Here is a 23,310-nt window from a genome sequence, read left to right as displayed (position 1 = left end):
GAGAAAGGGACCCTTCTTCACTGCTGGTGGGAATGCCGACTGGTTCAGCCCTTCTGGAAAACAATTTGGACGACTCTCAAAAAATTAGATATTGAATTCCCATTTGACCCAGCAATACCACTGCTGGGAATATATCCCAGAGAGGCAAAAAAGTACAATCGAAACAACATCTGCACATGTATGTTCATCGCAGCACTGTTTACAATAGCCAGAATCTGGAAAAAACCCGAATGCCCCAGAACGGATGACTGGTTGAGGAAACTTTGGTACATCTATACAATGGAATACTATGCAGCTGTTAGAAAAAAGGAGGTCAAGAATTTTGTAGTTAAGTGGATGGGCATGAAAAGTTTCATGCTGAGTGAAATGAGTCAGAAAGAGAGAGACAGACATAGAAAGATTGCACTCATCTATGGTATATAGAATAACAGAGTGGGAGACTAACACCCAAAAACTGTAGAAATAAGTACCAGGAGGTTGACTCCATGGCTTCGAGGCTTGCCTCATGTTCTGGGGAAAGGTCAACTCAGAGAAGCGATCACCAACTACATTGTAGTCGAAGGCCATGTGGGGGAAGGGAGTTGCGGGCTGAATGAGGGCTAGAGACTGAGCACAGCGACCACTCAACCCCTTTATTGCAAACCACAACAGCTAATTAGAGAGAGAAAACAGAAGGGAATGCCTTGCCACAGTGGCAGGGTGGGGTGGGGGGGAGATGGGATTGGGGAGGGTGGGAGGGACGCTGGGTTTACGGGTGGTGGAGAATGGGCACTGGTGAAGGGATGGGTTCCCGAACTTTGTATGAGGGAAGTATAAGCACAAAAGTGTATAAATCTGTAACTGTACCCTCACGGTGATTCTCTAATTAAAAATAAATAAATTAAAAAAAAAAACTGTGGTACATCTACACAATGGAATACTATGCAGCTGTTAGAAAAGATGAAGTCATGAAAATTGCTTATAAGTGGATGGATATGGAGAGTATCAACTCATTTCACTTTTGCATGTAGATATCCAAATTATTTTATAAATGTCTTAAAATGTTACTATACAATTGTCTTTAATAAGACTGTGGAAAAGATAATCATTTCCCAATTGAATTAACTGGGAACTTTGTCAGTTAACAGTTTGCCTATAGATCCATAACCTGTTCATATACAAGTACCACATTGCTTTAGTTTTCATAGGTATTCTCCAAAGATATTGTGGACTTGGTTCCACACCACTATACTAAAGTCAATATGGCAGTAAAGTGAGTGATACTTTTTTTGTTTTTTTCCAGGACATATTAAATTTATGTTTAAATTATACTATAGGCTAATATATGTGCAGTAGTGTTGTATCCAAGAATCAAAGTGCATAACTCAAGTAAATATTGCTGTATAGCTGAAAAATATTAGCCATCATATGGAGTACTGGGAAAATGGCATGAAGAGACTTGCCTTATACTGGATTGTCACAAAATTTTAATTTACAGAAATCACAGTGTCCTCATGTGCAATAAAGTGGCATAAAATAAAGGAAGGCATGACTCTATGTCTCATTTGTTAGTTTCTTTGAGGTTGACTTTTATCTCAGTTTTTATTCAGTATTTGCCTGATTTTAACACTAGGACTTGCATGTCATTTGGACATCACTGGGAAAACCAGAACTGTGACTTGTCCTGTATTTATGCCTCTTTTTTCTTTATGACTGCAATCTTGTATGTTTTATATATAGTCCTTTTAAGTTTATATATCAACATGTAGGGATAAATGCTTTCTATACCCCCTTCACCACTGCTTGGCTAATTTGGAGTCTCGGTTTCCCCAGCTGGGGCACATTTCTAAGACTTCCTTGCTCTATATAAAAATTGCTATTAATTTATGCTTACATATCTATATTGTTAAAGAGTAGGCAAATTTGAAGGTCTTTCAATACTGTGGGTATATCTACCATAATATGGCATGCAAATGATTGCTCGCAGAGAAATTGTGACATTTTAGCTTTAGTAGAAATCTGTTGCTTCAGCTCTATGGTGGTATTAAATTGAGTTAATTTAGAAGGTGGAATGAAAGCTTTGCTTCAGATCTTGATAAGCCTATCTTGGAGAATGCATATGGCACTGCTTGTTCATGTGTGCCTGGTATGCAGAAGTTATGAATATTTTAAATGAGATTTAGTAATAATCATACTACTCATCTGCTGTGGATTAAAAATTAATAGTAATTTTCAATAAAGAAATATAATTATTTTTGGTAGGGGTTATCAGTATCATTTGAATATTTTAACACATCTTTCAAAGGCAGTAAAGAAATAGATTTAAACAAAAAAAGTCATGAAGTCCCTATTATTTTAGGGAAGAATAGTGAGTGTAAATTTTACCATGTTACTGATATCCTTTAAATAGAATCATAATTAAAATCTGCCTTCTGGAAGATTTATTTTACTACATTCACAATGCTAGCCTGGTGATTATATGTGTTCGGCTTGCTCACAAAATATGACCTAAAAGCCAAAAAATAAAAAGGAACTAATTTTTCCACCTAAGTGAGTTCCAGAGGAAAAAAAGGAAGAAAAATCTTATTAACAAAAATATAAGTGAGTATGGCATTAAATATTAGCAAGCATATTAATGCCAGTTATATAGAGAGGAAAATATGATATAATTATATAATAACCATTAACTCAATCTCCAATTTCATAATTTAGTGTTCCCTAACACAGTGTTCTTTGGTCTTTTTACACCTATGGATCTGTACCTGTGCAGATTGAGAGTGATTTGAATTGGTCCCATTGAGAGTCAGTTAGAACCAGGGCAGTCTACCTGTGGTAGTCAACCAATCCCTGCCCTAGAGAAATAAAGTGATTAATTATTTTGATTTTTACCTCCCTATACTGGAACCAAAAGATCCAGGATATAGCAGAAGCACCCAGGATGTCTTCCATTCTGGGAAGAGGCTTCCCATTATATTTGGGAAGGGTATACAAATGGAAACGATGTAAAATTCATCATTGATAAGTTTACAGAAACTTTGTTTCAAACTGTAAGTCAAGTATAAGAATTTTGGTGTGGGGACAGGAGATAGTTTGAGCAATAGAGCATACGACTAACATGTGGAAGGCCCCAAATTTAATCCTTGACACTGCATTACCTTTTCCCAGCACAGCTGGTGACCGTGCGAGCACTGTTGGGTCCTTTCAAATCAAACCATAAAGCATAAAAAGAATGTGTGTTTGTGTGGTGGAGGAGCGATATTGCCACTGAATTGAATGTCACAGATACTTGAACTAATTTATTGTCACAAATTTTGAGTACGATCTGCCTCACATGTCATGAGAGCTTTAATGTGATTATAGTATCAGCAGCCTTGCTTCATTTTCAGAGGTTAGCCACAGTGGTCAACTAACTCTCTCCGCATAGGTCAGGCACTGTGGTGTACTGGGGTACAATTCCCTCCAATATATTCCTTCTGTAAATTTTACTTACTCTTTTTCACAAACAACTTTGACATCTTTGCTTCATCCAGCCCTTTATCAATATATTAACAGAATACTTGGCATTATAAGTGTAGAATATTTATAAACAGATTAGCAGTCCTTGTTTCTTGAATCTCCTCTATAAATAACAGGAAAGTACTTCATTGTCTTTCTTGGTTTTTGTTTTGTTTTATTTTGGCTTTTTTGGGTCACACCCAGCAATGATCAGGGGATATTCCTGGCTCTGCACTCAGAAATCACTCTTGGCAGTGCTCAGGCGACCATATGGGATGCCGAGGACCTAACCTGGGTCGGCTGCGTGCAAGGCAAACACCCTACTCATTTTGAAGAGTCTTTCACATACTTTCAAAGAGAATAAAGTATTTTTAAAAATGCATTTTTTATCTAATCTCTTCTGTACCTTTTCTATACATTTACTCACAAATTTGAAATTATAGTGCGTGTAGTATTTTGTGACATGCGTCTTGCAAACTTTTCATGTCACAAAATGTTTTTTCCAAAATATTTTGATCTTACCGGCTTCACAGTAGTGATAATAATAGTGTATGTAATGCCAAGCTCTATTCTAAGTAACTTACAGGCATAACTGGTGGTAACTGGAGCTTGGGGCCACACCTAGCAGGGATGGAACTCAGACATGCAGTCTATCACTTGAGCTGTCTACCCTGTCTAAAGACAAAATCCTTAAAGGAATAGTAAGTTGGGGCCAGAGACATAGCTCAAAGGGCCGAATGCATGATTTGCATGAAGGACGTCTGGGTTCAATTCGAGGCACTGCATGATGGTCCCCTGTGCACTGTTAAGATCAACCCTCAAGCACAGAAGATGAGACTAGTAGTAAGTAGCCCCTAAGCATTGTTAGTAATTATATAAAATATATATACCTAATATATATGTATATATATATATTTCTGGTTATGCTAATAATGGGCTGGAGCAATAGCACAGCGGTTGGGCTTTCGCCTTTCACGAGTCCAACCCGTGTTCAATTCCTCCGCCCCTCTTGGAGAGCCCAGCAAGCTACCAAGAGTATCAAGCCCAGGCAGCAGAGCCTGGCAAGCTACCCGTGCGTATTGGATATGCCAAAAACAGTAACAATAAGTCTCTCAATGAGAGACATTACTGGTGCCTGCTCGAACAAATTGATGAGCAATGGGATGACAGTGACAGTGACGTGCTAATAATACTAAGTAGATTTTAATATTGGTACTTTAGCTTACAAAAGATTTTTATAACATTCATATTTTAGACTTCTGATAATATTCAATATAATGGCTGAAGTATGATTTGTTCTCTAATTCATTTTGTGGGATATTTAGTATTATTTAAAGATATTTAATGTTGTAGTTTGTCTTGTATCAAACATGCTCATATAAGAACTCCTATTCACATTTCTGATTATTCCTTTTAGGTAAATTATTCCTTTAAGGTCAGAAAAGCGACTATTAAGGTTAGGTTTTCAGGAGTTTTAAAACTTGTGGTAAATATATTGCCAAACCAGTAAAGAAAAATATGTTTTAATTAAGTATCATTCTCCTGGCAATGTTTTATTTTTATTTCTTTGAAAGTGTCATTTTTATCTTCTATAAGGTGATCTATTTTTATATAGATTAAGTTAAAATTTTTATTAGTCCTAGTTCTTAGGTGATATATTTGAAACCATATCTATATTTTTATATATCCTGCATTAAAAATGTAGTACTCGAAAATATCTCCTGTTATTTGTATTGTATTTATTGTAAAACTGACAGTTGGTTGTAGTTCTTTTTGATTTATCCTCTATCTGCTTTGCCTTTTAAAAAATAATACACCATTAAATTAACTAAAATTCTTTTTTTTTTGGCTCACATCTAGCTGTGCTCGAGCTAACTCCTGGCTTTGGACTCAAATATCATTCCTGGTGGCACTTGGGGGACCATCTACAGTGTAGGGGGTTGAAATGGGTCAACTCCATAGTAGGCAAGCTCCCTACTTGCTGATCTATCTTTCCATTCTGCTCATTGATTTCTCAAAAAAATTTTTCTTGATCTTGATGCCACAATCCACAGAGAAGCGGCAGGCATTCTGGTGAGCAACGCAGCCTGGACAATGCTCCGGACCCGAATCCGGGCCAGCAACACTGGGGGGCCGGAAGGAGGAGGTGCCGCCTGCACACCTTCTCCGGATGGAACCCCGGCGACACTGAGCAGCAACTAACACGGCTCCAGGATTCGGGACTGGGACAGATCCGGGACACGCGGCCGCTATTGCGGCCGCGCGACCTTTTCTCTCAGAGAGCCAGCCCTGTGTAACCTCAGAGATCCAGCACCTGAGTAACCTCAGAGAGCCAGCACCTGTGCAACCTCCGAGAGCCAGCACCAGAGTAACCTCAGAGAGCCAGCACCTGTGCAACCTCAGAGAGCCAGCCCTGTGTAACCTCAGAAAGCCAGCCCTGTGTAACCTCAGAGAGCCAGCCCTGTGTAACCTCAGAGATCCAGCACCTGAGTAACCTCAGAGAGCCAGCACTGTGCAACCTCCGAGAGCCAGCACCAGAGTAACCTCAGAGAGCCAGCACCTGTGCAACCTCAGAGAGCCAGCCCTGTGTAACCTCAGAGAGCCAGCCCTGTGTAACCTCAGAGAGCCAGCACCTGTGTAACCTCAGAGAGCCAGCATCTATGTAACCTCGGAGAGCCAGCACCTGAGTAACCTCAGAGAGCCAGCACCTGAGTAACCTCAGAGAGCCAGCACCTGAGTAACCTCAGAGAGCCAACCCTGTGCAACCTCAGAGAGCCAGCCCTGTGTAACCTCAGAGAGCCAGCCCTGTGTAACCTCAGAGAGCCAGCCCTGTGTAACCTCAGAGAGCCAGCACCTGTGTAACCTCAGAGAGCCAGCCCTGCGTAACCTCAGAGAGCCAGCCCTGTGTAACCTCAGAGAGCCAGCACCTGTGTAACCTCAGAGAGCCAGCATCTATGTAACCTCGGAGAGCCAGCATGCATGTGCCATCCCATACATCTAAGCAACAACCCCCATGACAAATGGAGTTATTAATATGAATAAATTTTTACTGCGTGTTGTTAAAAAAATAATAAAATAAAATAAAATGTTTACCAGAAGATACAGCCCCAACATTTTTATGTGTAGGGCACAGACAATGAGGCCTCCATTTGCTGACCTCTGCCCTTCAAATGAAAGTCACTACACAAATAGGTTAAATGAGGAGCTGAATAGCCACCCAGCTGACAGGATGGCCTTCTCCACTATGTCTTGGATGTTCCTCTCCTGCCTGATGCTTTTATCTCAGGTCCAAGGTGAAGAGCTGCAGAAGGTTCCACCCAGTGGGCAACCGGCTGCACGGATCAGCTGTCCAAAAGGTTCTATGGCCTATTTCTCACACTGCTATGCCTTATATAAGACACCAGCTACCTGGATGGATGCAGAAATGACTTGCCAGAGGCGGCCCTTGGGACACCTTGCATATGTGCTTACTGGATCTGAGGCCTCCTTCGTGTCCTCCTTGATCAGAAACAGCATGAGTGCCCAGTCCTACATCTGGATCGGGCTTCATGACCCCACAGAGGGCTCTCAGCCCAATGGAGTTGGATGGGAGTGGAGCAGCACTGATGTGATGAACTATCAAGCCTGGGAGAATAGGCCTCCCACAAGCCCCAACAATGGTTACTGTGGCAGTGTGACACGAAGCTCAGGATTCCGTAAATGGAAAGATTACAGCTGTGAAATGAAATTACCCTATGTCTGCAAATTTGAGAACTAGATGAGGTTGAAATTGTTTAGGTTTGAAATATTGCATCCCAATTCGTCATAGACACCTACAAGAATAAAATAAGACTCTGGAAGGAATATACTTCTAAAAATCTCAAATTGACCTCTTTACTATAAGTCAAATTTTGAGCTCACTTTTTTCATATGGCCAAGATATCCCAAATTTTACAATAAAGAATTTTCCCTAATGTAAAAAAAAAATTTTCTTGAATTAAAATTAGCTTTTGTAGCTATTAAATTAACAGAATAAATTCCCTCCCAGAGTAAAGAAGACCTGGCCCTTGCAACTAATTGTGGACATGTAACTAAATTCTGACCAACAGGGTAGAATGAAAAAACCAAGCCAGAGATTCTGGGAATTTTCTCGTGGTGACACAACTCTGTGACATAACTTTCAGATTCATTCTCATAACCACAATGTATTAGTCAACATAGGCTTAAGTGTTTTTTTTTATCTACATTCTCTCTATCTCATGGGTTTGTGAGTTTCTGTGACAGCTATTTTAGTCTACAGATAAGGATTAATTATACATCATAGATCTGTCATTTGAAAATCCAGACTGAAGTAGCAGCAAAGTTCCTAAGACATATCTTTCCATGATAAATGATAGGAACATGCAAAAGTATACAAGAATGCAAGACTATTCCAAAAGCAACATTGTATTTCATTCACTTGGTCAAAATCTCTGGGCTAGGATCATCTACTATGCCTATTATACTGAAAAATAGTTCAGTGTCATAGGACAGAGTTCAGATGTATAAGAAAACACATCCAAGAGAGCAAATATAATTGTAGATGGCAAATAGCTGGAGATATCAAAGATAATTCCATCTACCACATTCATATTATATTGTTCAAAATTTTCTGATGATACTGTATAAACCAGTGTCCTCCTCTTGGGGGGTGGAAGGGCATGGGAATAATCTGGGGGATGATGCAATCATGAGGGGCTTTCTCTTCATTGTCTCAAAATAGATTTCCAGGGAGTGTGCTGAGTTTTGCTTTTTTTTTTCTGAAAAGAGGGCAGGTGACCAAATAAGCTTTTGGACATCAATAGAAATAGTTGAGTTCCTTATAAATGGGCTCTTATGTCATCTAGAGTAGCTTCTAGTCTCTAGAGATAAATCTTGATGGACAATTTCCAGACTTTTAAAAGTTTGTCTATAAGCTTTTCTGATGCGAGGTCATAAAGCAGATTGTCCATCTTATATTTCTTTAATTTTTAAATATTTAGACACTTTTATGTAATTGTTTGTAATGGATCTTCAAGCATACAATATTCCTACCTCCAATCCCACACCATCCCTTGGTGTGTGTGTGTGTATAACGAAATATTATTCACCTAATACATCTACCACTAAACATGCTCTTCATTTTTATTTTGTGAAGCTTTCAAACTGTATACTCTAGTCTTTGAGTAGAGTAGCCACCCTGCTAGGTGTACAACATGTGTCATCTTAAACAATAATGAATGAATTCTTATTGAATATAGTGGAATTGGAGACAGTCTTACGGATTGCATGAATTAGAACCTGACACATCCCAGGGAAATAATGGAATCAATAGAGTTGTAGTCCAAAGATGTCAGAGTGCTTTTTTGAATATGAGCAGCTATTTATGGACAGTGAACATGGTGAATAGGATTATCTTTAGTCAGCAATAGATCCAGCTGACTAGTCATGTATATGCTTACTGATAAATGTTGACCTTCTAAGAGTGAGCAGAAAGGCTGCTAAAGAAAATTTATAAGTAGATATGCACAGGGGCATTTATATGTATACCCCTGTTTCTACTCATGGAGAAATTGAATTTGTTTTCCAGAATTACTGTTTTTGATTAGTTCTGCAAACACCCTTACATACATGGGGATGCTTAAAAAGAGCCCAGAAAAGGTGAGTGGAAGGAGAAAAAGTCAAAGTCACAGGATAGAAATAGATTCAATTCAATTCAAATTGTTATGTATGGGGACATAAAATTCAGGAGTATTTTTTTCCCAGATTCAATTTAGAGAAAGTGATTTTCTCCTCTGAAAGTCTTGGGTTATTTTTTGTATCAATTTCAGCTATTCTTTAAGCAGTATTACATTTTCTCCATGTGCTCATTGTTTACCCAAGTTAAGGGAGCACACTATGATTTCTAATCAAAATTATGTGAGAATCTAATCAACAGAACTCAAAACACAATATGAAATACATTTGGAAATGAATAGCTGCCATGTTTTTCTGCCTATAGTTGTAAAAACATATAAGAGAAGATGGGATGAGATTTTATTTTTCAGTTATAAATTCAATCTCAATATCAGGTACACTCTGTGACTAATTCCACTCCACCAATTACCACATGAAACTTTCTTGGTTCTTTATGATGGTTGATACGTCAACAAACAATTTAGGTATATTAGATTAAATAGCCTTATTTAGAAAAACTAGATTATGCATGTGCCCAATAGGAATATGTATCATTATGATATGATGGAAACCATGGAAAATGTTATTGCTTTTCATTATTTGGAGATTTGACTAGTAAGACAACAGAGCTTACCACTCACTGGGAGAGCTGGAGGCTATGCTCTGGGTAAAATATGAGTAAATAGAAAATAGAAGGCTGATACAGTATTTCTCAGAAGTACTGTACAGTAGTTTTTCAAAGGAAAAATAAAAAGTGTTACTGGAGTCATGAAGAAACACTCTAGAGTCATTAAACCTAGGATCTAAGAGCTGGAGTGGCAGAATCTGAACTTTGAGAGAATGACAACCAATGAGCAAGAACTCAGGCATGTTGTAATGTTATAAAGATAAAAATAGAAATTCTGAAAATATGGGCAGAAACTAGACCTGAGTAATACAGCTCACACACAAATCACAAGAAATACACTCAACTTAGCAGCTATTGAAAAAATGACTATTTTAAAATTAATTTCAAGTGGAAATTAGTCTCATTACATTAAAATACTTCCCCAGACCCAGAACTGACTCCAAATAATAAATTACCCAAGTACCTAGGTTGAAACAGGTTGGCAGGTTAGATTTACAAATGATTTTGCAGGTGAGTGGTTAGCCAACAGATAAGTTAGGACCCTCATCTTCTCCAGATTGAATTCATAGCTGCCATGTCTGTAATGCCTGACCTATAACTCAGATTCCACTATGGCAGTGTATAAAATTAATCTCTGGATATCTTCATGGTCATAATTTTATTATTTCAGGTATTGCTTAAATATTTAAGTATCATATCTAGAAATGCCATTCTTAAGCTTTTTGTACTGAAATAATGCAGCTATACATTTTCTCTGGTTAAGTTCTATACATCTCTCCAGGCTCATGAACATGTGTACTGGTATACATAAACCCCTTAAGGTTCATTAATCTAAAGTCTTAATATTTCTTATAGTCTATTATTCTATAGTCAACAGATGAGTGCAATCTTAACACCCAAGAATAGTATAAATAAGTACCAGGAGGTTGTCTCCATGACTTGGAGGCTGGTCTCTCATTCTGGGCAACTCAGAGAAGGGAACACCAAGTAAAATGTGATTGGAGGTCAGGTGGGGGAAGGATGATGCGGGCCCAATATAGACTAGAGACTGAACACAATGGCCACTCAACACCTTTATTGCAAACCACAACACCTAATCAGAAAGAGAGAACAAAAGGGAATACCCTGCCATAGTGGCAGTGTGGGGTGGGGGGAGTCAGGACTGGGAAGGGGGGGAGGGATGTTGGGTTTACTGATGGTGGAGAATGGGTACTGGTGAAGGGATGGGTTATCAAACTTTGTAAGGGAGAAACATGAGTACAAAAATGTATAAATCTGTAACTGTACCCTCACGTTGACTCACTAATTAAAAATAAACTATTAAATTAAAAAAAAAACAAAAAAAATAAAGTCTTAGTATTTGCCTTCTGTTTTTATGAGTTTTAGTTTTTGCAGTCTTAGGCTGTGTCATATTTTAATTTTTCACCTTCTGACTGTCAATCAACAAGTCAGTAAAGAATCCAAACACTTATATTAATGTCATCCCCTACAGGATGGCATGTCTTCATTAGCAGGAGTCCATTAAAGACCTACCTAGATTATAGATGCTCCTGCCAAGAATGTTGCTCTTCTTATTTTCCTTAACAAAAGAGATATTTTCTACCTTGGGAAAGATAACGGTGTTCTTTTCATAGCCTTTATCACTTTCTTGGATGCCATCAATGGAATTCCTAATCAGACTGGTAATTGTAATACACACACACACACACACACACTTCTTTTCTGAACATATCTCACACCCTGAATTATTCCAATTCCTACTACAGAATGGACTGTCACTTGGGTGGTTGAACTGAAGAGCTCTGATGATGGAGTGATTTATAGAGGTCTGACTAGAGTAAAGGCAACCAATAAGAATTTTCTGGTATGCTTTTCATGTCATAACTATGTCTGATTTCAGATTTTGGTTTTATATTTTGGGGATCAAACCCAGAGCAAATGTGTCCCCTTTTTTTCACTGAGCTCCATCTTTAGCCCCTAATTTAAATATTCATTTGGGATCATTATTCATATTGTCAGCTATCAATACCTTACACTTTTATCTAATGACGTTTGTCTTCTATCATACATTAAACATACACTAGTGGTCATATACTTGATATTGCTAGTAAACACAACTGCCTCAAAAATCTTAGTTCTAGGGACTGGAGCAATAGTACAGCGGGTAGGATGTTTGCCTTGCACGTGGCCTACCTGGGTTCAATCCCTGGAATCCCATATGGTCCCCCAAGCAACGCCAGGGGTAATTCCTGAGTGCAGAGCCAGGAGTAACCCCTGAGCATTGCTGGGTGTGACCCAAAAAAAGCAAAAATATTCTTAGTTCTAAACTTACCCTTCAGTTACCATCTGATATCTTTCAACTTACTCCCTCAACTCAACCACCATCCATTCATTCTTTCATCTCTCTATTTTTTGCCTCTCATGTCCTTCTTTTCCTCACTTCTTGTTTTGTGTGTGAAGGGATGGTGCTGCAAAGCCTCCCTAAGGGGCCCAGTTGTCACTGCCATATGGGCTTGAGAGTTTGGTGATTGAGTAAGTGATGCAATGCTTCTCTATTTGGTGGTACTGGACTGGAGTGATAGCACAGTGGGTAGGGTGTTTGCCTTGCTCACGGCCCACCCAGGTTTGATTCCTCCGTCCCTCTCAGAGAGCCCAGCAAGCTACCAAGAGTATCCTGCCTGCATGGCAGGGCCTGGCAAGATAATCATGGCATATTCAATATGCCAAAAACAGTAACAACAAGTCTCACAATGGAGACATTACTGGTGCCCGTTCGAGCAAATCGATGAATAATGGGATGGCAGTGCTACAGACAGTGGGGTCACCAGAGTGACCTCAGTGGTACTTGGGCGGGGCCATCAGAACCATACTCAGGAATGCTTGAGGGGTCATGTGGCCTCAATGATTGAACTTGACTGTTATTCCCCGCATTCGAAACATGTTTTCTGCCCCATTAAGCATCTCCCTGACTCTGGAATTTTCAGTTTGAACACAACTTAAATTCCATGCACAATCATTGTTATTTTCCTTATATAGGTCATTGAATTTCTTGCCCTTCTCTGAGTCATACTTTCTTGAACACACTACAGCTTGTTAAACCCACTTTTATGACTCATATTTCATGTAAACAACATAGTTAATATAGCTGGAACAGACCATATGCCATAGTATTGGAGCACACTCACATTCATTGCTATTTGCTTTCTTTTTAATTTTTGTTTTTTGGGTCACACTTGATGTGGTAGTCAGGGCTGACTCCTGACTCTGTGCTCAGGGATCAGGCCTGATGGTGCTCAGAGGCTCCAGGGGTTGTGCTCAGGTCAGTTCCATGCAAGGTAAACTCTTTACCTGCTATACTCTGAGTTTTTACTCACTTTATATGATCTTAATGCTGCCCAGAAAACACATTCATTTTCCTTAATCTATTCTTTCTGAAGTGACTAGTTTATTCCCCACAATCTCAATAACATCGTTTCCATTATTACCCTTGAATAATGATGTATTTCATTTCAATGAAAAAAAATGATCACCAGAAATCACAAGTTTTCATTAGCATATCTACCCATCTTCTTTTATGTATTGCCAATTCTCTATGGACAAACTGCCCATATACCTAGCTATCTAAGGTCAAACCCTCCACTTATGAGCCTTATTTCTCTCTGCCCCATTGAGACCTCTGTTCTGGTAAGAATCCTTTTTTCTTGTGAATAAACATTGCGTTTATAGGATCATTTCCAGGTGCATAAAAGCAAGCTACCATTTTCCCTAAGTTGACCTCACTTGTAGCTTCAGCTTCAAGCGCATCTTTCTTCTTTCTACAGTGAAACTGTTTCTTCTTTTCTTTTTCACACAGTGGTCTCCAACTTTTTCTCTCCTGTTAGTATATCTGGAAGCTCAAATTTTAAAAAAAGTTTTGGGGGGGCAGTATCCAGTGGTGCTCAGGAGCTACTCCCTTGGGGGTTGTTCTTGATGGTGCTGGAGAAACACATGGTGCCAAGAATCACACCCAGACTTCCTGCAGGCAAAGCATGTGCTCTAGCTCATTCAACTCCCCCCACATCTGGAAGCCTCTACTTTTAAACATATGAAAATGATCACCCCAAACTTCTTACATTAAATTCTATGGGAAATGCTTAAAATTCATGTTGCTTTTCCAGTACTTTTTGACTGAGCAGGTTGCTCATTACTGAAATGCTTCCAGATCCCCCCCACCCCATTTAGTTCCAGGGACATCACATGCTTTTCTGGCTCATCATATTTTTAGACATCAACCTGATCTTTTCACGCTGGATTTCCCCATAGACTTTGTCCTTGGGCCTCTGTTCTAACCATACTCACTCCTTTGCACTCAAACTTGGATCCCCATCAAAGAGCATGGTTTGACATGTCTTTTTTTTATCATTATAACTCCTGAATGTCTCTCTCTGTCAGGACTTTTGACATTTACATGTGAGACTTAAATTGACATTTCAAGCTTAACATGTATAACGTTGACCTGTGTTCCCTATACAAAGCTCTTCTTTTTTTAGCCTTTTTCATTTCAAAGTTGATGGTAATTCACACTTTCAGTTGCTGAGATCAGAAATTGAGGTGCCGTTCTTGACCTTTTTACTGTATTTTACATCCCTCATCCTTTCACTTCCTGCAAGTCCTGTAGATTCAGCTTTCAAATTCGAGTTACTTCAGCCTCCCAGGTCATGATAAGCTACTATCATTCCTTGACCAGTATTCTTCAATAATCTAATTGCTACTTCAGTTTTTGTCTTTTTTTCCCTCTTCAATCACTTAAGAGTGTAGTCCAAATGATTATGTAAAAAATTAGATTTGGTGATGTCACTCATGATCTCAAATTCCTGAAATGTCTTCTTATCTTCCTCAGAAGAGAAGCCAAATTCCTTTGTATGATGATCAAAGGATTAAATGATATATACCCCTTCCCTGCCATATTTATATACCAGTAACTTCATACACTTCACATTCATTCCACTCCCAGAATCATTTTTACATTCTTTCTTGAACATACCAGATTCTAACACCTTGTCAGTCTGGAATGCTTTTTTGGCCAAGTACCTTTATGTTCTATTTCCTCATTTAATTTTTCTAGTTTTCATTCATTGGGGGTGGGGGGTGACAGGGAAGGGGTTCTTACCTAGTGCTGCTCAGGGATTGCTCCTGGCTCTAAGCTCAGGGATCAGTTCTGGTGGGATCGAACTACGACTCCCTCATTTTCTAGAAATTTCTGCCCAAATATTACCTTCTCAATGACACTTTTTCTTATAATGCAATTTAAAATTTGTATTTTGTTCCTCACATTTCGTAGCCCCCTCCTTTGAATTTTCCTTTCTGATATCTGTCATTATCTAATATCTATGTTTTTGTTCATATTTATTGTCCATGTGTCCCATTAGAATTAAATACTAATTATTACTATGATGTTATTGATTATTCCATATGCTGTTATTTTGAAAATTTGTAAATATTCAGAAATAAATATTACATGGAATTAAGAAAAGTATTTTGAAGTGATACTAGTATTTGGTTTTACTCCTTTTTCTGTGTAAATTGTGGGTTTTACCTACAAGATTCATGAAACATTTATTTATTTATTTATTGTATTAGTGACTCACCATGAGTTACAGTTACAAACTTAAGAGCTTTCATGTTTGCATTTTGTTTACATCCCTCCACCAGTGCCCAGTCCCCTCTACCAGTGTTCCCAGTATCCCTCCTACCCTCCCACCCCATCCCCCCACTCCACCCCACCTCTGTGGCAGGGCATTCCCTTTTGATCTCTCTTTTTGGGTGCTGTGGTTTGCAACAGAGGCACTGTGTGGCCATCATGTTTGGCCTATATTCTATTTTCAGTTTGCATCTCCCATCCCATGCGGGACTTCAAACCACACTTTACCTGATATTCCCTTCTCTATGTAAGCTACCCCTTCCTCCAGCATGTGGGGCCGGCTTCCAAGCCTTAGAGCCACCCTCCTGGTACTTATCTCTACTATTCTTGGGTGTTAGTCTTCCATTCTGTTATTTTATATTCCACAGATGAGTGCAATCTTTCTATGTCTGTCTCTCTCTTTCTGACTCATTTCACTTAGCATAATTTCCATGTTGATTCACTTATATGCAAAGGTCATGACTTCATCTTTTCTAACAGCAGCATAGTATTCCATTGTGTAGATGTACCAAAGTTTCTTTAACCAGTCATCTGTTCTAGGGCACTCGGGTTTTTTCCAGATTCTGGCAATTGTAAACAATGCTGCAATGAACATTCGAGTGCAGATGTCATTTCGACTGTACTCTTTTGCCTCTCCGGGATATATTCCCAGGAGTGGTATTGCTGGGTCAAATAGGAGCTCAATTTCTAATTTTTTGAGAAGCAACCATACTGTTTTCCAAAAGGGCTGAACCAGTTGGCATTCCTACCAGCAGTGTAAGAGGGTCCCTTTCTTCCCACATCCACGCCAACAGCGGTTGCTTTTGTTCTTTTGGATGTGGGCCAGTCTCTGTGGTGTAAGGTGGTATCTTATGGTTGTTTTGATCTGCATCTCTCTAATGATTAGGGATGAAGAGCATTTTTTCATGTGCCTATTTGCCATTCATATTTCTTCCTTGAGAAAATTTCTGTTCATTTCATTTCCCCATTTTTTGATGGGGTTAGATGTTTTCTTCTTGTAGATTCCAACCAGTGCCTTGTATATCCTTGATATCAACCCCTTATCAGATGGGTATTGGCTGAATATTCTTTCCCATTCTGTAGATTGTCTTTGTATTTTGGTCACTGTATCTTTTGCAGTGCAGAAACTTCTTAGTTTAATATAGTCCCATTTGTTTATCTCTGATGAAGCATTTTTTAAATAAGGCAATATTTCCTATAAACCTGCTATATACATATTTATTGAGCTATATTTTATTCTTTTTTACTGCTACTAATTCATATTGTGAATTAACATCAACATTATTTGTTCTTATACTACTAGTGAACATTTATATTGTTTCCACTTGAAATTATTATAGAGATGAATTAAAATTCTGTGCATCTATAAGTTTGTATTTACAATTATTGTAAGAAAACATAAAGTCATGGGTAAGTGCCAATTACAATTTCAATCATGTAGGAGAACCCCCCATTTATTTTCAACTATATGAAGTCATTATTTCCAGATTTCATAATTTTACATGTACTGTAGCATTGTCATCCCGTTGTTCATCAATTTGCTCAAGCGGGCACCAGTAACGTCTCCATTATGAGACTTGTTACTGTTTATTTTGCATATCAAATACACAATACGCCATGGGTAGCTTGCCAGGCTCTGCTGTGTGGGCAGAATACTCTCAGTAGCTTGCTGGGCTCTCAGAGAGGGACAGAAGAATCGAACCTGGGTCGGCTGCATGCAAGGAAAACACCCTACCTGCTGTGCTATTGTTTTTATTATTATTTGGGGGGACACACCCAGCAGTGTTCATTACTTACTCCTGGTTGTTCGATCAGGGATCACTCTTGTCATGGCTTGGGGGACCATATGTGGTGCTGGGAATCGAACACGAATCAGCCACCTGCAAGACAAGTGCCCTATCTAATATAATCTCTTCAGCCTTAAGTATTTATTTTGTTTATTATAGCTTAGGAAATTATAAGATCATGAAAGTTTAAGGTATCAATATACAAACTTAGTTTTTATTGTGCTAACAGTAGTTTACAATATTATAAATATTTACATTATTTAAGGGGTACAAGTTTACCACACCACATACACCACCAAACTGCCACTGTCCATTGAACTCTTGCAGTCCACTTTACTAGGTAATCTCAGCTGTTTTTAAATGTCTTAGAATTCATTTTCACTGGACATTTTCTAGTTCCTTGTTTTGTTTCTCTGTATACCATACATGAGTGACATCATCAGGTATTTGTGTTTCTCCTTTTGAGTTACTTCACTTAGTCTGACCTCCACTATTTCCATTCATGGTATGTCAAATGTCAAGATTTCATCTTTCTTCCTCTCTTTTTTTTGGGGGGGGCACTTCTGCCAATGCTCAGGGTTTGACTCAGAGGATCATATTGGGTGCCAGGAATCAAAACTGGGTCAGTAGAATGTTAGGTGAATGCCCGACCCACTGTACTATTACTCTAGCCCTAGATTCCCTGTTTTTTTACAGTATAGTAATGTGTTTTGTATTTTGTGTGTAAAGCAACTTCATAGTATGCTTATCTGTTACTGGACACTTGGGTTTTACTGTATCTTGACTATACTAGTAGTGCTACAGTGACCATAGGAACAGTCAGACCTTCCTTCCTACATTCCTTCTTTCTTCCCTCTTCCCTTCCTTCTTTTCTTCCACAGTTTTAATGGTACATCCAAAACGTTGCATATAACCAAGAAGCTTATTGATATCGTCATTATAATGTCTTCTTCAACTTATCAGAAACTAATACACAAATTTTATTCTAGTTATTTGCATCTTCAAAGACCCAAGCAAGCTCAAAGTTCTGTTATGATCTTTTAAAGACCTGACCTTCTAGTCTGATTGGAAAGAATAGAATATCTTGATATAACTCTGGTTTATTTGGGGGTCATACCCAGTGATTCTCGGGGGCTACTCCAGGCTCTGTGCTTAGAGATAACTCCTTAACAGTGTCTGTGAGGCAATATGCAGTGCCAGGAATCAAACCTTGGTCAGCTATATGAAAGGCAAGTGCCTTAAGCCCCCACGTGATTGTGTTTGATTAATCTGTTTTTAGTGAACTAAATAGTTTTAAAGAATTTTTTCACTTGCATAAGTGTAAGGAGATGAGAAGGAAGGAAGGAAGGAAGGAAGGAAGGAAGGAAGGAAGGAAGGAAGGAAGGAAGGAAGGAAGGAAGGAAGGAAGGAAGGAAGGAAGGAAGGAGGGAAGGAGGGAGGGAGGGAGGGAAGGAAGGAAGGAAGGAAGGAAGGAAGGAAGGAAGGAAGGAAGGAAGGAAGGAAGGAAGGAAGGAAGGAAGGAAGGAAGGAAGGAAGGAAGGAAGGAAGGAAGGAAGGAAGGAAGGAAGGAAGGAAGGAAGGAAGGAAGGAAGGAAGGAAGGAAGGAAGGAAGGAAGGAAGGAGAAAGGAAAAGAAAGAAAAAGAATAGAAAGAAAGGAAAAGAGAGGGGGAAGAAGGAATGGAGGAGGGAGGGAATGGGAAGGGAAGGGGAAGAGAAGAAAAGGAAAAAGAAAAGGGAGATGGAGGGGAGGAGAAAGGAGAGGGAGAGGGAGAGGGGAGGGGGTGCGGGAGTGAGATGGGAGGGGAAGGTGTGAGACTTTGGGAGAAACTTAAAATACAATTGATCTAAACTGTCTTGGCCTGAAATTCTCTGCTTAGAGAAAATTTAATCTGGTCACTGTCAATGGGAAGTTCTTATATTCCTAATGGTCCTTTCATGTTCATTTTCATGAATTCTGTCTGAGGAACCATTATTTGCAATACTGTTAATAGTAGGGTTTCATGAATAAAACGTTTCAGCACCACCATACCCTCCACCAGAGTGTCCTCTCCCTCCACCATAGTCCCAGTTCCCCTCAAGCCCTGCCACCCATCTTTGGTAAGCTTCTACTGAAGACCATTTCCCGGTCCTGTTGCCTTTGAGGACTTATTGTTTCCTTACTACATTGTTTCATGTCCCACATATGAGGGAGATCATTCTGTGGCTGTCCCTCTCATTATGACTAAATTCACTCACCATGATATTCCAGATCCATCCATGTAGAAAGAAATTGCTTATTTTAGAACCTGTACAGAGAGCAACCTGTCTTAATTTGACTCAAAAAATTAACTAGGGCAAATCACTTGGAAGTTTTTCCGTTAGTGTGTGTGTGTTTGTGTGTGTGTTATGGTAGTTTAAAGTGATGCTAGGGACATTGGTGGTAAGAAATGTACACTAGTGAAGGTACAGGTGATGGAACATTATATGATTAAAACCCAATCATGACCAATTTTGTATCTTTGTATCTCACAGTGAATCAATAAATTTTTAAGTGATGCACCTATCCCAGTAAATGTGTCATATAAACATAATTGATTATAAAAGGCATACTTTTATATACAGTGAGAAAACTCCATGGTGAGAAGCAAATTTTATAGAAGAAACTATTTTAAGAATTATGGTCTATATCCATCTTCTATCCTACAATAAAATTTGAAGGCTGAAATGTGTATCCTAAGTTTTACATTTAACAGCCTTGAGCATGCCAGGTTATACTCTAACAGACTTTTTGTTATTAATTTTTAACAATAGTCTTAATATTATTTTATACCTACAGTGCTGCTACAACACGCTCCCCATCAGAGTGCCCCTCTACTATTTATTTTTTTGCTTTTTGGGTGGTCACACCTGGAGATGCACAGGGGTTACTCCTGGCTCTGCACTCAGGAATTACTCCTGGCGGTGCTCGGAGGACCATTTGGGATGCTGGGAATCGAACCCGGGTCCGCCACGTGCAAGGCAAACACCCTACCCGCTGTACTATCACTCCAGCCCCTGCCCCTCTACTATTATCCCAAGATCTTGTCCTCATCCGTACTCTCCCACCCCATAAGCACACTTGGATCATAGTTCTTGTAAGTTCTACTCAGGGCTGTTTCCACTGGAAATTGTCTAATACCTTTCTTTGCTTCTTTATATTCCACATATGAGATAATCTAGTCTTTTTTCTCTCGAACCACATCACTTAGCATGGGTTCCTCCAATTCCATCTAAGTTTCTGAAAACTCTAAGAGTTCATTTTTCTTCTAGCTGAATATTATCCCATAATATTTATACCACACACAAAAGTGTTTGCCATACCCTGCAGTGCTCAGGGCTTATTCCTGGCTCTGAGCTCAGGGATCATTCCTGATGGTGTCATATTTTGTGCCAGGAATCAAACCTGGGTAAGCCACATATAAGTCAAGAGCTCTACCCTCTATACTATCACACTAGCTTAGTGCCACAATTTCTTTATCTTCCTACTGATTATTGAGCATTTATGTTGTTTCCATATCTTGGCTGTGGTAAACAATGTAGCAATGAACATTGATGAGTATATGTCCTTTTAAATTAAAGTTTTGTGTTCTTGGGGTAGATGCCAAGGAATAGAATTGTAGAGTCATATCAAAACTCATTTTTTTTGAGTCACACCCAGTGATGCACAGGGGTTACTCCTGGCTTTGCACTCAGGAATCATTCCTGGCGGTACTCAGGGTACCATATGGCACGCTGGGAATCAAACCTTGGTCAGCCGCATGCAAGGCAAACACCCTACCCGCCATACTATCGCTCCTATCCCTCATATGGAAACACTTGTCTTTGGAGAAGTCCTTAAAACATTTTCCAAAGAAACTGTACTAAAGAATATTCCCGCCAGCAGTGAATGAGAGTTCCTTTTTCATGAGAGGGATACAATGAAAAATATCCCTATCATGAAACCACCAGCACTGTTTTCAAGGTATTTTTTTGTGTCTAGTCTATTTTATTGTGTGATGTGATATCTTACTATTGTTTTAATTTCTCATTTCCTGATAAACAGTGATCCTGAACAATTTTTCCATACACCTGTATGTTTGTTGAATATCTTTGTTTTAGTCTTAGGAATTGTCTGATCATCTCATCTCCCCCATTTTTTTTGCTGAATTTTCCCATTATTGGTGAGTTTTGAGAGTGCTTTATGTTTCTTGGATAGTAGTCCTTTGTCTGAAGTCCAAATAGTTTCCTCCAATTTTCTGATCTCTCAATTTTCCCAATCTGAAAATTGGGAGAAAATATTCATTATTTTAGGTCTCATTTCTTTCACAGCGAGAAAACATTTTATGATTCTGTCATGTTTGTTTATTTCTTTTATTTTCTTTGCCAGTGGGGTCATGCCATTGAAGACACCTCTGAAAGTCCTGCCCACATGTTCTTCTACTTATTTGATAGAAATGGTTAGATATCATGTTCTTTAATCCATTTTGAATTAACTTTTGTGCATACTGTAAGGATAGAGAGTTCCCTTTTCTGTTTTTGTTTTTTTCAACGTGGCTATCCAGTTTTCCTGTCACCATCTGTTGAAGTTTTCTTTTTCCCAATTCATAAGCCTAGACCTTTTGCCATAAATTAACTAACTGTTCATGATGCCTCTGAATTCTCAATTATATCATATTGATCTATAAACCTATCTTAGTTCCAATACCATCCTGTTTTTATTACAACAGTTTTGAAGTATAGATTAAAATATATATCTATATATGCAGTGCCTCCCATCTTCTTTTATTTTTTTAGAATTGATTTAGCTATTCTGGGAATTTAACGGTTCCATACAGCCTTTAGAAATATTTGTTTTCTGTCATTGAAAAATGCGCTGGGAATTTTGACAAGAAGTCATTGCATCAGTGCATTACTTTAGGTGAGATGGTCATTTTAATGATGGTAAATCTTCTTGTAAATGAATAACAAGTGAATTTCCATTTGCCGGTGTCTTACTTCTTTCAAAAGTGATTTGTAATTTTCACTGAATTGGTTTTTCACCTCCTTTGTTAAATTAATTTCAAGATATTTTTAGAGTTTTTTTTCTATACATGGTTGAAAATGGTTTTTTCTTCCTCTTCTGAAATATTGTTAACGTACAAGAATGTAACTGATTTCTGTGCATTGATGTTTTAGCCTGCTACTTTGCTGTGTGTGTATATGTGTATGTATATTTTATGGTATTTAGGCTTATCTGAACAATATCATATTATCTTCAAGTAGTAAGAGTTTGACTTAATACCAATTTTAATTTCTTTGATTTCTCTTTCATGCCTAATTATTGTGGCAAGGGCACCCAATACTATATTGAATATCAGTGATAAAAGTATGCATCTTTGTTTTGTGTCTGATGTAGAAGAAAGGCTTTCAGTTTTTCCCCATTAAGGGTGATGTTAAATAACGTTTGATGATTTATGTGATCTTTGCAGTATTGCAATAATTTCCTTCAATAACTATATTGCTGAAGATTTTTTTTTACCACAAATGTGGGTTTTTTTGTATCTTCCAGACTACTTACTAGACATCTATCATACTACTTACTAGACATCTATTATGATGATCATATGGTCCTTCCTTTTTATTAATTAATCTGGTGTATCACCTTAATTGATGTGCATCTATTGAAACACTTTTGCATCTTTGAGGTGAGTCCTACTTGATTATAGTGTATGATGCATTTAGCGTATTTTTATATCCAATTGGCTAGGATTTTACTGATAATCATAGTGGGGTAAGACTGGGCCAAACCAGCAAGCAGTAGTCAAGGCTTTTTTCTTGGTTCTGTGTTCAGGGATAAGTCTTGGCAGTGCTCAGGGAAACATAAATGCTTCCAGGAATCCTGGGTCAGCTGCATGCAAGACAGGTGCCTAATCCACTATATAATTCCTCAGTCCCATTTATTGAGAATATAGTTGTTTATCAAGGATGTTGTTCTACAATTTTTTTCTTTTAGTAATGCCTCTCAGACTTTGCTATGAAGGCAGTGCTGGTCCCACAGACACTGGGAGTGTTTCTTTTTCTTCTATTCCTG

General features: G+C 38.6%; 1 protein-coding gene across 1 annotated transcript; it reads left to right on the top strand.

Moving 5' to 3' along the window:
• Nucleotides 1–6,703: 6,703 nt before the first annotated feature.
• On the top strand, nt 6,704–7,231 carry LOC129400122 (lithostathine-like). The gene has a single exon (XM_055123440.1). The coding sequence runs from the start codon at nt 6,704–6,706 to the stop codon at nt 7,229–7,231; it is 528 nt and encodes a 175-aa protein (XP_054979415.1).
• Nucleotides 7,232–23,310: the final 16,079 nt, after the last annotated feature.

Source organism: Sorex araneus, chromosome X (assembly GCF_027595985.1).
Source record: "Sorex araneus isolate mSorAra2 chromosome X, mSorAra2.pri, whole genome shotgun sequence".
Taxonomy (NCBI): domain Eukaryota; kingdom Metazoa; phylum Chordata; class Mammalia; order Eulipotyphla; family Soricidae; genus Sorex; species Sorex araneus.
The sequence above is the reverse complement of the archived record's forward strand: the minus strand, read 5'-3'. Positions and strand labels throughout refer to the sequence as shown.

What these genes read in the sequence shown, in the direction of transcription:
- LOC129400122 (XM_055123440.1), top strand. Translation starts at nt 6,704, where the DNA reads ATGGCCTTCTCCACTATGTCTTGGATGTTCCTCTCCTGCCTGATGCTT.